Source organism: Peromyscus leucopus, chromosome 22, assembly GCF_004664715.2.
Source record: "Peromyscus leucopus breed LL Stock chromosome 22, UCI_PerLeu_2.1, whole genome shotgun sequence".
NCBI lineage: Eukaryota > Metazoa > Chordata > Mammalia > Rodentia > Cricetidae > Peromyscus > Peromyscus leucopus.
This window is the reverse complement of record NC_051081.1, coordinates 34519207-34532328: the sequence shown is the minus strand read 5'-3', so window position 1 is coordinate 34532328 and position 13122 is coordinate 34519207. Positions and strand designations below refer to the sequence as shown.

General features: G+C 44.9%; 1 protein-coding gene across 4 annotated transcripts in view; it reads right to left on the bottom strand.

The window, feature by feature from the left end:
- Rbks (ribokinase) overlaps positions 1–13122 on the bottom strand; it is an 80857-nt gene that overhangs the window by 49804 nt on the left and 17931 nt on the right. For all 4 annotated transcript variants that reach the window (XR_005089747.1, XM_037198070.1, XM_028873981.2 and 1 more), the window contains exon 2: positions 7074–7206. Coding sequence is in view for 3 of the 4 variants with exons in the window: in XM_037198070.1 (XP_037053965.1) it covers positions 7074–7206 (133 nt within the window). In the remaining variant the exon portion in view is untranslated. The remainder of the gene's footprint in view (positions 1–7073; positions 7207–13122) is intronic.

Genomic DNA, 13122 nt, shown 5'->3' with positions numbered 1-13122 from the left:
AGCCCTGAAAACATGTCCACGCAGGGGACAGTAGACAAATCGAGCAGATTATATTTATGAATTTATGAACATATACACACACATACATGTATGTAACAACAATGAAAACAAGGCCATGAATTTCAAAGAGAGCAAGGAAGGATTTATGGGAAGGTTTAGAGAGAGGAAAGGGAATATAATTATATTATAATCTTAACAAATTAAAGAAATAGTTAAAATAAGCTTGCCATCTTCACTTGGAAGAGCAAGCTGAGCACTCCGCAGGAGGAAGGAGGGATTCAAGGACTTCCTGGGTTATCTACTGAGACCTACTTGCCCCTCTCCCCCTCCAGTGTTACAAGAAGCATACACTTCCTAATCCTTCCTGTGTGTTTCTGGCTCAAACGGAAGTTATTAGGAATTGCTAAGAAGTCACGGTAGAACCTTAGCAAAGGTTTTTGTTTATTTCTTGTGACTGAGGACTAAATGAATGTACCCTGAAAAATCACAGTGAGTAATACAGATGGAATCCTCACACAGGAGCCAGTTAGAAAATACTGATGGGCCTAATAAAGACTATCACAAAGGAATATCAGGAGGCTTCTGTTTCCCACTCACACTTTGGCCATCAAATTGACAAGAAAAATTTAAATGTAAGCATCTTGGCCAGGAGGCAAATGGTGCATATGGGAGTCAGAGAACTTGGAGTCTTACTTCAGTTCTGCCATTATCAAGCTAATTAAAATTCTTTGCATTTTGCCTCAAATTGTTCCATCTGAGCCAGGCTGGAGGGTGGAACTGGTGTGAGTTCTCTCCGGCAGGCAGGAAACCAATGGTTCTCAACAGTGGCTGCACATTAACATATTCCAAGAACATTAAACATCATCCTGATGCTCTGGTCACACTCGCGGTTCAACCCCACTCTGCGGGTGGAGCTGTATGGGGAGGTAGGTGACTGCATGAAGGGTGTGGTCCAGGCAGAAGACCGTTGGACTTCAGGATGAAAGGGCTGGGAGAGTATTGTAAAGCCTTGTGTGTGTTGAAGAGATGGAAATGAGAGGGGGAGAGGAGAGCACAGTGCCTGGCATGCTCTGTAGGTAGTGTTGCTATATGACCACATATGCGCTGCCCAGTAGCCAAGCAAGAGGCTTAATCATCCCTTATGTCCTATGTAATCCGTGTGCCGTGTGGTCGCGTATCTGCGTGCAGTGTGATCACACAATCTATGCCCATGCATGGCGGAGCTATGTGAGCCCATATGCGCATGTGCAGGGGGAACCCATAAAAAGTGGGTCACAGACTCCTTCCCTCTCTTCTTCTTTTTCCTCTTCTTCCTCTCTCCCTGCACAATCTCCATACGTCTAAACACACTGACCTCTGTTCCTTCTCTTAATAAACTTAGAGTAGGTTTCATTGTGCCTTGTGCCTTTTCTCACACAGCGCTGCTTAATGAATAACATTGTGCCACATAAAACTAACAGGTAGATCAGTTGAGCGGAGATGGAGAAGCATGACCTGCAGAATGCGTTAGGTCACCAGGCTGGACCCCACGTTGGGATGAAGATATAGTCGAGCAGCAGAGATTTCTCTGGCTTGTGTTCGCTGGAGCCTGCTCAGGTAGAAGTCCTGAAGGTCTGCTCCTTTGTCTTTTTATTTCTATCTCTCTAAAACTCACATTTGGCTAAAATAATTGCATTTCATTTTTGGAGTTGTGAGTCGAAAGTCATTATCAACTTGACCTCATCATCTGACTGTGTTAGGACACAATGCATGTACAATATGCTCCTGTTTATATCCAGGCCTTCACTGAGAACTTAGGAGTCCATTCTTCTCTTCCCCACCTACTCAAACTCTACCTGTTTTTCAAGCACCAACTTAAGTCTACCTTCCTTCTTTGGGCTCTCACCAACCCTCTCATTTCCAGAACTCCTACACAGCGTCCCTGATCACTGTCATGATTCAATGCCATCTTACACCGTTTGTGACTCCATATTTGTCCACTGGGGCTTCCCGAAACTTGGAGATGCTAGCTTGAATTATAGTGGCCCTTCCCAAAGTCCTGCACATGGAAGGTGTCCCATCAATACCGCATCATCTCAGTTCCCCTACAGTTCATTTTCTTGGACCTATCTTATTCCTGTAGGGATGTGACCATGGGCACAGGAGTATTCTGTTGTGGCTGCAGACAGGGCTTTGTGCTGAGAAGGCTTTGCTTATAACAGGTCTCCTGTCTTGAAGGGAACTATTCTTGCAATTGCACATAATCGGAGGAAGTCTCTGTGCAGCCTGTTCCGGCTGAAAGGAGGCAGTCAAGGGCAGCTTCAACAAAGATTCAAGTCAGGGCATTTCGCAGACCTCACGATCTTGCATAGAAAGGGTCTTCTGGTTATGAAGGTGTTCTCATACACTGCTGTTCAAGCTCTCTTACATGAGGCCTCCTGCTAACTGTTTTCCTTGTTTACACACAGTGTGGATCAACAATTTGTAAAACACAAAACAATGCAATAAGGGCAAAAAAGGTATCGTATGATACAAAGCCTCACTTATTATTGCTGTTAAATTCAGTGGCTGTAAAAAGAAAAAAATCTAGCTTACGTTGCTATAAATCATTCTGTTTACTTCTGGTTTCTTTACTGTCTAGACCAGGGGCAGACTGAGCAGAGCACTGGCCTGAGGAGCAGGCTTTTGAGTCACACTGTCCTAACCTACTTTGTGTGTGTCCTTTGTCACTGGACTTCTGGCCTGACCTTCCTGAAGGGAACCAGGTGCTGCCCGCATTAGAAGGGAGACAGTTTTACATTTGTAGGAAGCAAAACCATACTAATTCTTCAGATCACCCTAGTGTGCTGGTTCCTGGCTTGGTCACTGGCATCCATGTCTGCTCCTGGTTTCCTTACCTGCATGGAAAGCATCTGTGGGCTCACACTGGGCCCCTGCATCCTGAGCTCTCTAATTAATATGGTTCTTGTTGTCCATGTTTGATGTTTCTTCTTCCTCTTCCTTTGTGTGCATATATGTGTTTGGGTGTGTGTGAGGGTATAAGCAAGTATGCGTGTTCATGCTTGTGTGTGTGTGTGCGCGCGCGCGCACGCATGCATGTGAAGGCCAGACGTCAACTTTAGGTGTCTTTCCTTTGGGACACTATTCATGTTGTTTGAGACAGTGTCTTTTACTGGCCTGGAACTCTCCAGTTTGGCTGGTGGCTGGCTAGTGAGCCCCATGGCTCCTTCTGTCTTGGCCTTGGCCTCTCCAGTGCTGGGACTATACATGAAAACGCCTGTTGTTTTTGTTTTTAATAAACACGGGCTCTATGTATTGAGATCAAATCCTCATGCTTGTCACACTGTACCATGTCTCATCTCTTGCTGTTTTTTGAGTCAGGGTCTCAGTACGCAGGCTAGGGCAGGCTGGTTCTTCTGCATTAGCCTCCAGAGTGCTGGGACTACAGGAATTCACCAGTGTTTGATGCTTAGGAAGAACTTCTTACCTTTAAACATTTGACTTCAATGGAATAGAAGTAGAGGAAACATTTACACAGACCAGGCTAAGTCTATGAGAGAGCTCCCAGCAGGCTCTTTGCCTTGGGATTTTCATTTTCAAAAACACCATCTCCAGTTATCACTGGACTTTAGCCTTAGCACATGCATGACTCAGCTGAATACCAAATCCATGATTCTTAACTGCTTAGAGCACCTCATTATCTGCTTGTCACTCTATAAATACTGATGTAACTCTTGCTTAATGTCTTTGTCACAATTATCTTAACAAATAATTCTCCTTCCTGGTTTTCCCCATGCCACCAACCTTCCCAGAACAGCCTGGCATCTAGTGTGTTGTAGCGCAGTAGTCCATAAATTAACGTTGCTTAGAGAATGGCAGGGGATTCTCTACCAGTTTTTCTTTTGCTCCATCTGTTCATTTTTTATCTTGATTAACGTAATGATTTGGGTTTTGATTTGGAACTTGTCATCTTTCAAAAACTGCTAGAAAACAAGTGTGCTAATTTGCCTAACAAAAATATACTGCAAGCAGCATGTGCGGGTGCACACCTGTAACCCCAGCTTTAGAGAGGCAAAGGCAGGAAGAATTAAGGGCTTTCTATATCATACAACAAGTTCAAGGCCAGCTTCGGCTATGCAAAACTCTGTTTCACACAGCCAAAACGGAAAGACGACGCAACACAATACAACACAATGGAAAACTATAATAATGGATAGCTTTCCCTATAAAAGTCTATGCATACCAGCACTTGGGAGGCAGAAGCAGATGGATCTCTGAGAGTTTGAGTCCAGCCTGGTCTACAGAGTGAGTTCCAGGACAGCCAGGGTTAAAAGACTCCCCGCCCCCAAAACAAACAAACAAACAAACAAAAAAGAATTCTAAGAGGTACATACCTATGATCCCAGTAGTCAGGGGACTGAGGCAGGAAGATTATGATTTGGAGGCTAATATGGGCTACACAGAGAATCCCTTAATTAATTAATTAATTAATTAATAAAAAAGGCTTCATGCTGGGGTGAAGTTCAGAGGCAGAAGGCATTCTTTGTGTTTGTAAGACACATTCCTCCCCAACACCAAAAAATAAAGCTAAGTGAGTAAATAAATAAAACGAGAAGACTAAGAATATCGCAGTTTTCTTAATTTTTTTAAACATACTTTCTTTTTTTTAAAAATTTTACTTTTATATGCCCTGGTGTTTGACCTGCATGTCTTTGTGAGGAGGTTGGATGTCCTGGGACTGGACTTACAGACAGTTATGAGCTATGTGGATGCTGGGAATTGAACTTGGGTCCTCTGGAAGAACAGCCAATGCTCTTAACCACTAAGCCATCTCTTTATTTAAGCCTTTTAAATAAATCCCTGCCTTAGGGTCCCAAGGCACAAAAGTAAAATTACCCTGGATGGGATTTGCTTACAAACCCATTTTCTTATATTTCTCTGTGTAAACACCGAGACTGAATTGTGTGGAGCAGACATGGATGACTAAAAAGAGCACAGGAGATGATCCAGAAGCGCTCGGGGGCTGGCACGAGCCGCTGCACACAGAGCAGAGTGAGACAGACAGACAGACAGACAGCCCCTCTGCTTCAACCGCCCCCCAAATGCAGCACAGCCCCCTGCCTGCTCCTCTTGCGTCTCGCACCGTTTCATGGTTCACGTCCCAAGTTCAGTCCTACAACTCAACGATTTCCATTTTGTTTCTCTGTCCTTGCCTCCAAGTCTACAGTCCCAAATAAAAGCAATCTCAAGATCTTAGAGTGGGATGAGGTCGGGGCACATGCAGTCTAGACTTTGGTGGCCACATGAATAGTATCCAGAAAGCTTCCAAGAGGGGAGGTGCTCCCAGGCCCAGAAAACTCCCCTTATCCCAGGACAGCCACTTTGGATGCCTAGCTTCCCATACCAATTCTATGTCCAGCTTTTTTCCAGCCCGGAAATCATATGTCCTTCCCAGTTCCTGAGTCCCCTTTTGGGAGCATCACTGGGTCATTACCTAGGTCTCATCTCTAATCAAGCATGGGATAAGTCAGGTGTGAAGTTTTTGTCGGCCTTCTTTCACAGTGCCATCATTTCTAGAATATAATTATTTCCCGATTATCTATATTACTGTTTTAAATCCTTAGGGACCAATCTTAACAATAGAAGGGTTCTTATTTGGAATTTTGTGTTTCCTGCGACGTTTCTGATCAGATAGCCATGAGAATGATATGCTGGTCATAAATCAGAAATGAAGCCAGAGTTCATTAGCAGATGAAGTGATAATTGTATAGCTTGCACATCACTTAAATCTCCCACGGAGAGGAGAGTGACATGTGAAAGTGGAAATGACATTTCTGCAGGATTTTTTTTTTTTTAAATCTGCATAGTTCACAAGATAGCTTTTCTAAGTTATTTTTGTGTGTGTGTGTGTGTGATTTTCTTATCATCTGCTGTGCAGATTAAAACCCAGCTTTCCCTGTACTTAAACTCACATAATTTCATCTTCTTCTAATAGCAATGTTACCACCTTCAAATGACATGAAAGATCTAAAATTTGAAACTCTTGACAGCCACATACAATTCTTTTCAAATTATTTCAGTAGGATTCCTGACTGTTACATACCCTTTCTCTGTATCACTGAAAACAGAAGTATGTAAGGTATTTATTACGTGCGGTCATTAAAACCCACATTCCGCCGCCATTATGACATGGCGGTAGCCCAATGACTTAGTGAGGAGGGACTATGGTTCCCAGAGGTGCGTTGCTGCAGTGATGCCTGTCGACTACAGAATGACTCAGGCCATTTAGACGGTGGACTGTCGACACCCAGGGCACAGGTCAATTCCTCTCACGCTGCACACCCTGGTTAGAAGCTCACTGTATTCAGGGAAGGCAGCCCCAAGTCATTTGAGGCCTGCCGCTTCCCAGAGGAGTCTCTCAGACAAAGCATCACAAAGTCCAATCACTCTTTAGATTTTTATGACCAAACTTTCAAAAGAACTAAAAACCGGTACTCAAACAAGTGCATGTGTGTGCAAGCATGGCCATGGGCTATGTCAGAAGGTGGAAGCAGTCCAGGAGTCTATCAGTGCACTCACGGGTGGATAAGTAAGTGACGGTCTATCCATACAATGGGGTACTAGTTGGCCATTATACAGGATGTAATACTGATACTTGCTGCAAAACGGAGAAACCTCAAAAACAACGAAAGAAGCCGGAAGCAAAAGTCATATATTACACAGCCCATTTATGTAAAGTATCCAAAATAGATAGGATCATAGAGATGGAATGCAGTTTGTTGGTTCCAGGTGGAGGAGGAAATGGGTAGAAACCAATTGAACAGGAGGTTTTCCTTTGGAATGATGATGTCCTGTAACTGGCTAGTACTGGTAGTTGCAAAACATTACAGATTACAATGTATTACTGAACTTCAGTATTTCTTTAGACAGGGCCTCACTATGGAATTACCCTTCAGCTTCATGAGTGGCTGGTACCACGGGCCCACACCGCTATCCCCAGGGAAGTGTTCATTGTGGATAACGGTGAAGGATAACAGGAACGATGAGCTTGAACCAGCCCTACCCGGGGCCCCTCCCCTACGTTTCACACTTACCTTGCAGACTATGGATGTCTTTGCTCCAAGCCGAGCAGCTTGGACACACTGGTTGGCACCTTTTCCTCCAAAGCCAATGAAAAACTTATGTCCGTGGATGGTTTCTCCAGTTTTTGGCAAGCGAGGAGTAAGACTATTATAATTTAAAGAGAGGAAAACAAAGCATGTTGGTAACTGGAATCAGTGTACATGCTTTAGAAGCCCGGAAAGGTTATCCAACAAGCTTCTGATGACTCTTAAGCAAACCGAACTGCCAGGAAGACCGTCTTTCCTCTCAGTTTGCATTGTAACAGACAGAGCCCATCTCTTGGACAGAATTCCTCTCTTCTCCATAGCCACCGCTATGGCCACACTGCAAATGGCAGCTGGTGTCTGTACTGCATTGGGATTATTCACAGGATAGTTCCCTGGCCCACCCAGAAGCGTTATTCACAGTGGGACTCAGCAGGCGGGGAGCAGGAAAGTGTATGGGCTTCTCGGGCGCTTTAAACAGGAGGTCCATCTTGATTCTAGTGAGTGCTCAAGCATAGGACCTAAGAGGAAGAGGGAAGCAGCAACTCCCTGTACCTAAACAATCGATTTTTATACTTGAGGGTGGGGTGGGAGCCGACTTGGATTGTCCATCCTGCATACCATGCCGTTTCACGCATGATGTCAAAAAGAACACATACTTAAAACAATGTAGCCTGAAGGACCAAGTTTAGGCTTTAACTTTTATTATGGTACATATCAATGATATAATAGTAGATCCCCCCCCCATCCTATTCACTCATCACTCACATTCAATTATCATCAGCTCCTAGCTGATCACCATAACCAAGAAGCTAAACATGATCTTCACTATAACCAAGAAGCTAAACATGATCTTCACCATAACCAAGAAGCTAAGTCTTCACCGTAACTATGGAGCCAAACTCAGTACTCACCATAACCAAGAAGCTATGCCCAGTATTCACCATAACTAAGAAGCTAAGCATGATCTTCATTCACCATAATGGTATGGCCAGTGGTGACAGTATTATCTGAGGCAAAAATTACATATTTGTTCCAGGTAAATGTTTTCATGACTTTAAAGGCAAGATCTGAGGAAACAACATTTCTGAAGGATGGAGAGAAATGACTGATTTCCAAACGGGAGGAGTTTCAAACATAGGGACAAGCAAAATGAGATCTGGCTGCCTGGCCACAAAGAAGGGGCCAAGGATGGCAGATGGGACCAAAGAAGTGAGTCCACTTTCCACGGGAAGGAAAGGCCGAGTAAGCTCACACTGGAAAGTCAGCTGGGAATCTACGCTGGTTTAGGAGATCATAGGTTTGCATTCGTTAATAGGCTGTGATATGTCTGAAATGAGCACCGTATTATATAGAATAGAGTGACAGAACAGTGCCAATTCCGCCAGGCCACTAACAGCTTGTTTGCAGTGGGATGACAAGAACTAATGCCAGAATGCACAATTGTTTCAATAAAGACCAAGATCAACCCATGAGTTCCTCTATGTGCTTCTAAAACCATCAATAAATCGTCGAGACTATTCCATTTCCCAGCACTGAACTGTCAAACATGGTTGAGATACAAGGGACTCACCAATAATCTGAAAACATCCCGCTCCTCCTCTTTTCAATGCTATTTTTATCTAGGCTCCTCCATGCATTTATAGTACTGATGAAAAAAATATACATCTAAAAGGTTCACTTCTGAAAAAGGTACTCAATCAAGAGAAAAATGGGTTTAATGTAATGTTATTATCCTGTCAGTTAATTTAGCGGTGACAGCGATGATGAGATTTTGATTTGCATCAGAAATCTTAAACATTTTAGGATTCTGTTATGAGCAGCAGCGGTGAGTAATCCATGTGACGGAGTAATGATGTGAATTCTTGGCTTGTTGACTCTCCTACAAACGACTCTCGTAAAACCTTAAAAAGAAGAATATCTAACCTGGTTAAAACAGGTATAATAACTTCATTAGCAAGACTATGGCTTCGAGAAACTTAGGACTTCCGCTCTATTTATACTTAGATCTGGGTCAGGGGTCACTGCTTTGAATCAAGTGTCCCTTTTGCTATCAGCTGTGGGCAATCATTAGACCTATACTTCCAGGTTATTATGGGATATGTATGTATGGGGGTGTGTGAAACCATGGCAGCATGCATGTGCACTTGATGTGGGAGCCGATGGCTCAATTTAGAATCATTTCTTTAAAAAAAAAATTAACCTTTGTTTTCATGTGTATCCATGTTTTGCCTGTATATATGTCTGCACCATGTACATGCAGTGCCTGAGCAGCCAGAAGAGGCATCAGATCCCCTGGGACTGGAGTTACAGACAGCTGTGAGCTGTCATGAGGGAGCGGGGAATTGAACCCCGGTCCTCTGGAAGAGCAACGAGTGCTCTTAACCGCTGAAACATCTCTCCAGCCCCCTTGGAGTCATCTCTAAACAAACAATATTAACACAAGGCAGTAGATATTAGCAAGTGTGGAATCAATTCATCAATCATTGAAACTTCGTGTCTCTGGTGTTTTCCTGGTTTCTTTTTTCCTCCTTCTCCATCTTCCCTGTCCCCTCAGGGCTTTCTTTCTCCACCTGTTGATGTTCCCTGCATGGGGAGGGAACAGCTCTGCTGTGTTCTCCACTGCACCCCAAGTGCCTGCCATTTAACAGAAGGGTAAGAGATGCTCACTTGTCTCTTAGCATCCATTTTGCTTCTGAATTGGGAAGGTGAAGGTGCTAATTATGGAATGGAAGAGGAAACTAGCAGCCATGGCTACACAACCATCTAACAATTCCATGTTCTGCCATGTCTTGCCCACTACAGTCCAAATTTTAGGGGGATTCTTTTCTTTCTCTTTCCCAACTCCTCCCCTCCCTTTGAGACAGTCTCCCTTAGCCCAGGCTGGCTTTGAACTCGTGGGCTTCCTGCCTCTATCTCTCAGTTGCTAGAGTCACAGGCATGTGCCTCTATGCCTGGCTTAGAATTTTTCTTCTCTCTCTCTCTTTCTTTTTTAAAGGATTTACTTTCACTTTTAAAATTTATCTGTGTATATGCTGGTGCCCTCAGAGGTCAGAAGAGGCTGTCAGATCCCCCAAAGCTGGAGTTACAGGTGGTTGTGAGCTGCCATATGTGGGTGTCGGAATAGACTCGGGCCCTCTGAAAGGGCCATCTCTTCAGCCTCCATAAGTCCTCCTTCTCTAAGCAAGAATTGTAACAATAGAACACATAATTGCTTACTCATTCACGCAACAATTCAGTAAGTGTTGATTTAGTGTTTCCTGATGTACTTTCTATAGGTCAGTATCATCTTGCTGACGAGGGGATAAAGTAGAGCCTGAAACAAGTGATAAATGAGTAACACATCAAGGATCATATGATCCGATTTCTATCTTTTCCAAGGGCTGGAGATGTAGCTCAGTGGGAGAGCACTTTCCTAGCATGTGTCAGGCCCTGGGTTCAATCCCTAGAACTTAAAGAGAAAAAGGTATGTATGCAGGTATGCACTGCTTAATGGCAAGTGTCCATTCTGGGGAATGAGTAGTTTTGCTGTTTGTCAAGTACCAGCGTATACTAACCAAGATGGCTGTGCCACTGGGTGCTGGAACGTCTTATGAGCCTATCATTACATACACAGTCCATGCTGGACAGCAACAGCTTCATGCACTACGTGGTTGGTTAGGCTGCACGTGGTGGTGGGGAGGGCACACAGAAGATGAGCTTATGGCAGACGTTTCACCTTCTACTAGTTTCTTGTCTTCAGTAGGGGGTTGAGCACAAGGCCTCACAGGGGCTAGGCGAGTGTTCTTCCAGATTCATCCTCAGTCATCTGAGCTTGCGCATTCTTCAGGCAGTCCTGGAGTTCTCCTGTTTTCGCTGCTTGAGTAGCTGGGGCTATCGGCTGTACTTCAGGCCTGGCCTTCACGTCTTATGTTAGATACTTACGGACCTAAGTATATACAGCAAGACTCTATTGCTGGCTTATGGCACACCACTTGGCACTACTTCAGATTCATTTGTCTTCCTGCCTTGTTTTCCAGCTTCCTGTTCTTTGTGGCCATCAATGGGCTTCTTGCAGACCTAGACTAATGGCGCCTTGCCTGGCGCTGCGTTATCTTCCTCCCGAGAGCTTCTCCATGTCTTTGCTATGATCCTTCAGGACAGCCCATGGAGGTCGGAGGACTACTTGCGAGAGTCAGTTCTCTCTTTCCAGTATGTGGGTCCCCAGGGTTGAATCCGGGGAGTAAAGTCAGGGTTGGCAGCCGCACCTCCCCCCATGAGCTATCTCCCACCCACCACGATCTTCCTATGGGCTCTGGCTTCCTGCTGTGACTCTCTTGCCCTGCCCTTGCTTCCTCCATTGAGGGGGACCCTGCAGGTGTCCAGGCAGGGAAGCAAACTGCAAAGAAGCGAGAATGAAAACTCAGTTCGTATTGACTTCGTCAACCTGGATAAGACTCAGGGAGTCTGATGCCTGCCAAGTGGTTCACTGCCAGCATACTGAAAATACAGTACAATTTGGGAAAAGGTTCTTAGGCTACAATCATTCCAATCGAGGTGTACAATAAATCTTAAAGTGTGACTGCTTAGAAACTCCTTACAAAGTACATATAACTATGAGGGGGGGTTCTACAGCTAAAAGGCCTAGAATTTAATGTGATCTCTGACTGAGATAGCATAGAGGTCAGCAGGCCATAAAATATATGTGACATTCTCCTAAGGATGGGCTCTATTAACTGGGAGCTAAGGATAACAGTCTAGGGAGGGAAGAGTTTGGATAAACATCTTGGGTGAGGTCTGTGTCTACAGCACACAGTGGGTGAGGTCTGTCTCTACAGCACACAGTGGGTGAGGTCTGTCTCTACAGCACACAGTGGGTGAGTTCTGCCTCTACAGCACACAGTGGGTGAGGTCTGTGTCTACAGCACACAGTGGGTGAGGTCTGTCTCTACAGCACACAGTGGGTGAGGTCTGTCTCTACAGCACACAGTGGGTGAGGTCTGTCTCTACAGCACACAGTGGGTGAGGTCTGTGTCTACAGCACACAGTGGGTGAGTTCTGCCTCTACAGCACACAGTGGGTGAGGTCTGCGTCTACAGCACACAGTGGGTGAGGTCTGTCTCTACAGCACAGAGTGGGTGAGGTCTGCGTCTACAGCACACAGTGGGCGAGGTCTGTCTCTAAAGCACAAGGTAGGTGAGGAGGTCACCATGTTGTTAACAATATCCACTCCCAGCCTTCTGGACAGGAAACAGGTAATTCCTCCTATGAGGAGAGGTCCCTAGGTGATTAACATTCCTGGTTCCCTAGTGCTCTGTGGGCACAAGGACTTTTGTACCCCTACCCACTCCCCCATCATATTGCTGAGTGGAGTATAAGTTTTTTTTTTTTTTTTTTTTCTTCTAACAGGGTTTATCTGTGTAGTCCTGGCTGTCCTGGCACTCACTCTGTAGACAAGGCTGGCCTCGAACTCACAGAGATCCGCCTGGCTCTGCCTCCCGAGTGCTGGAATTAAAGGCGTGCGCCACCACTGCCCGGCTGAACACGTGTTCTTAAACCTTTGTTTTGTTCTCTGCTCCTGTTTAATCTAGGATAAGATAGTTTGTTGTGTAAAGAGACTGAGGAGAAACTGGGCATTAGTTACAAACAGAAGTACTCCTGCACATAAATCCTACTTTACTTTAAATTGGGCTTCCCTGACTTTCCCCCTCGCTCATCAGGAAGTCATTCTCAAGTTTAAGAAAGTACCCGCAGACGGCGCCATCCCCTGGACACAGGATGTCTCCACTGACTTTTCTTGTGATAGAACCGCTGCTGAAAGCAACTTGGGGAAGCTGGTGTGATGAGGAGGAGATAATTCTGATCATGGTAGGGAAGAGTTGGCTCATGGATGGTCAGATCAGGAAGCTGAGAAGGTGTGAGCTGAAGCACGCAGCTGGCTTTCTCCTTTTCTCTTTTTAGTCTGGGCTCCCAGCCCAGGGCAGTGTAGCCTATATTCAGGGTGGGTCTACTTCCTTCAGTCAATTAATCCTTCCTGGAAACACCCTCACAAATGCAC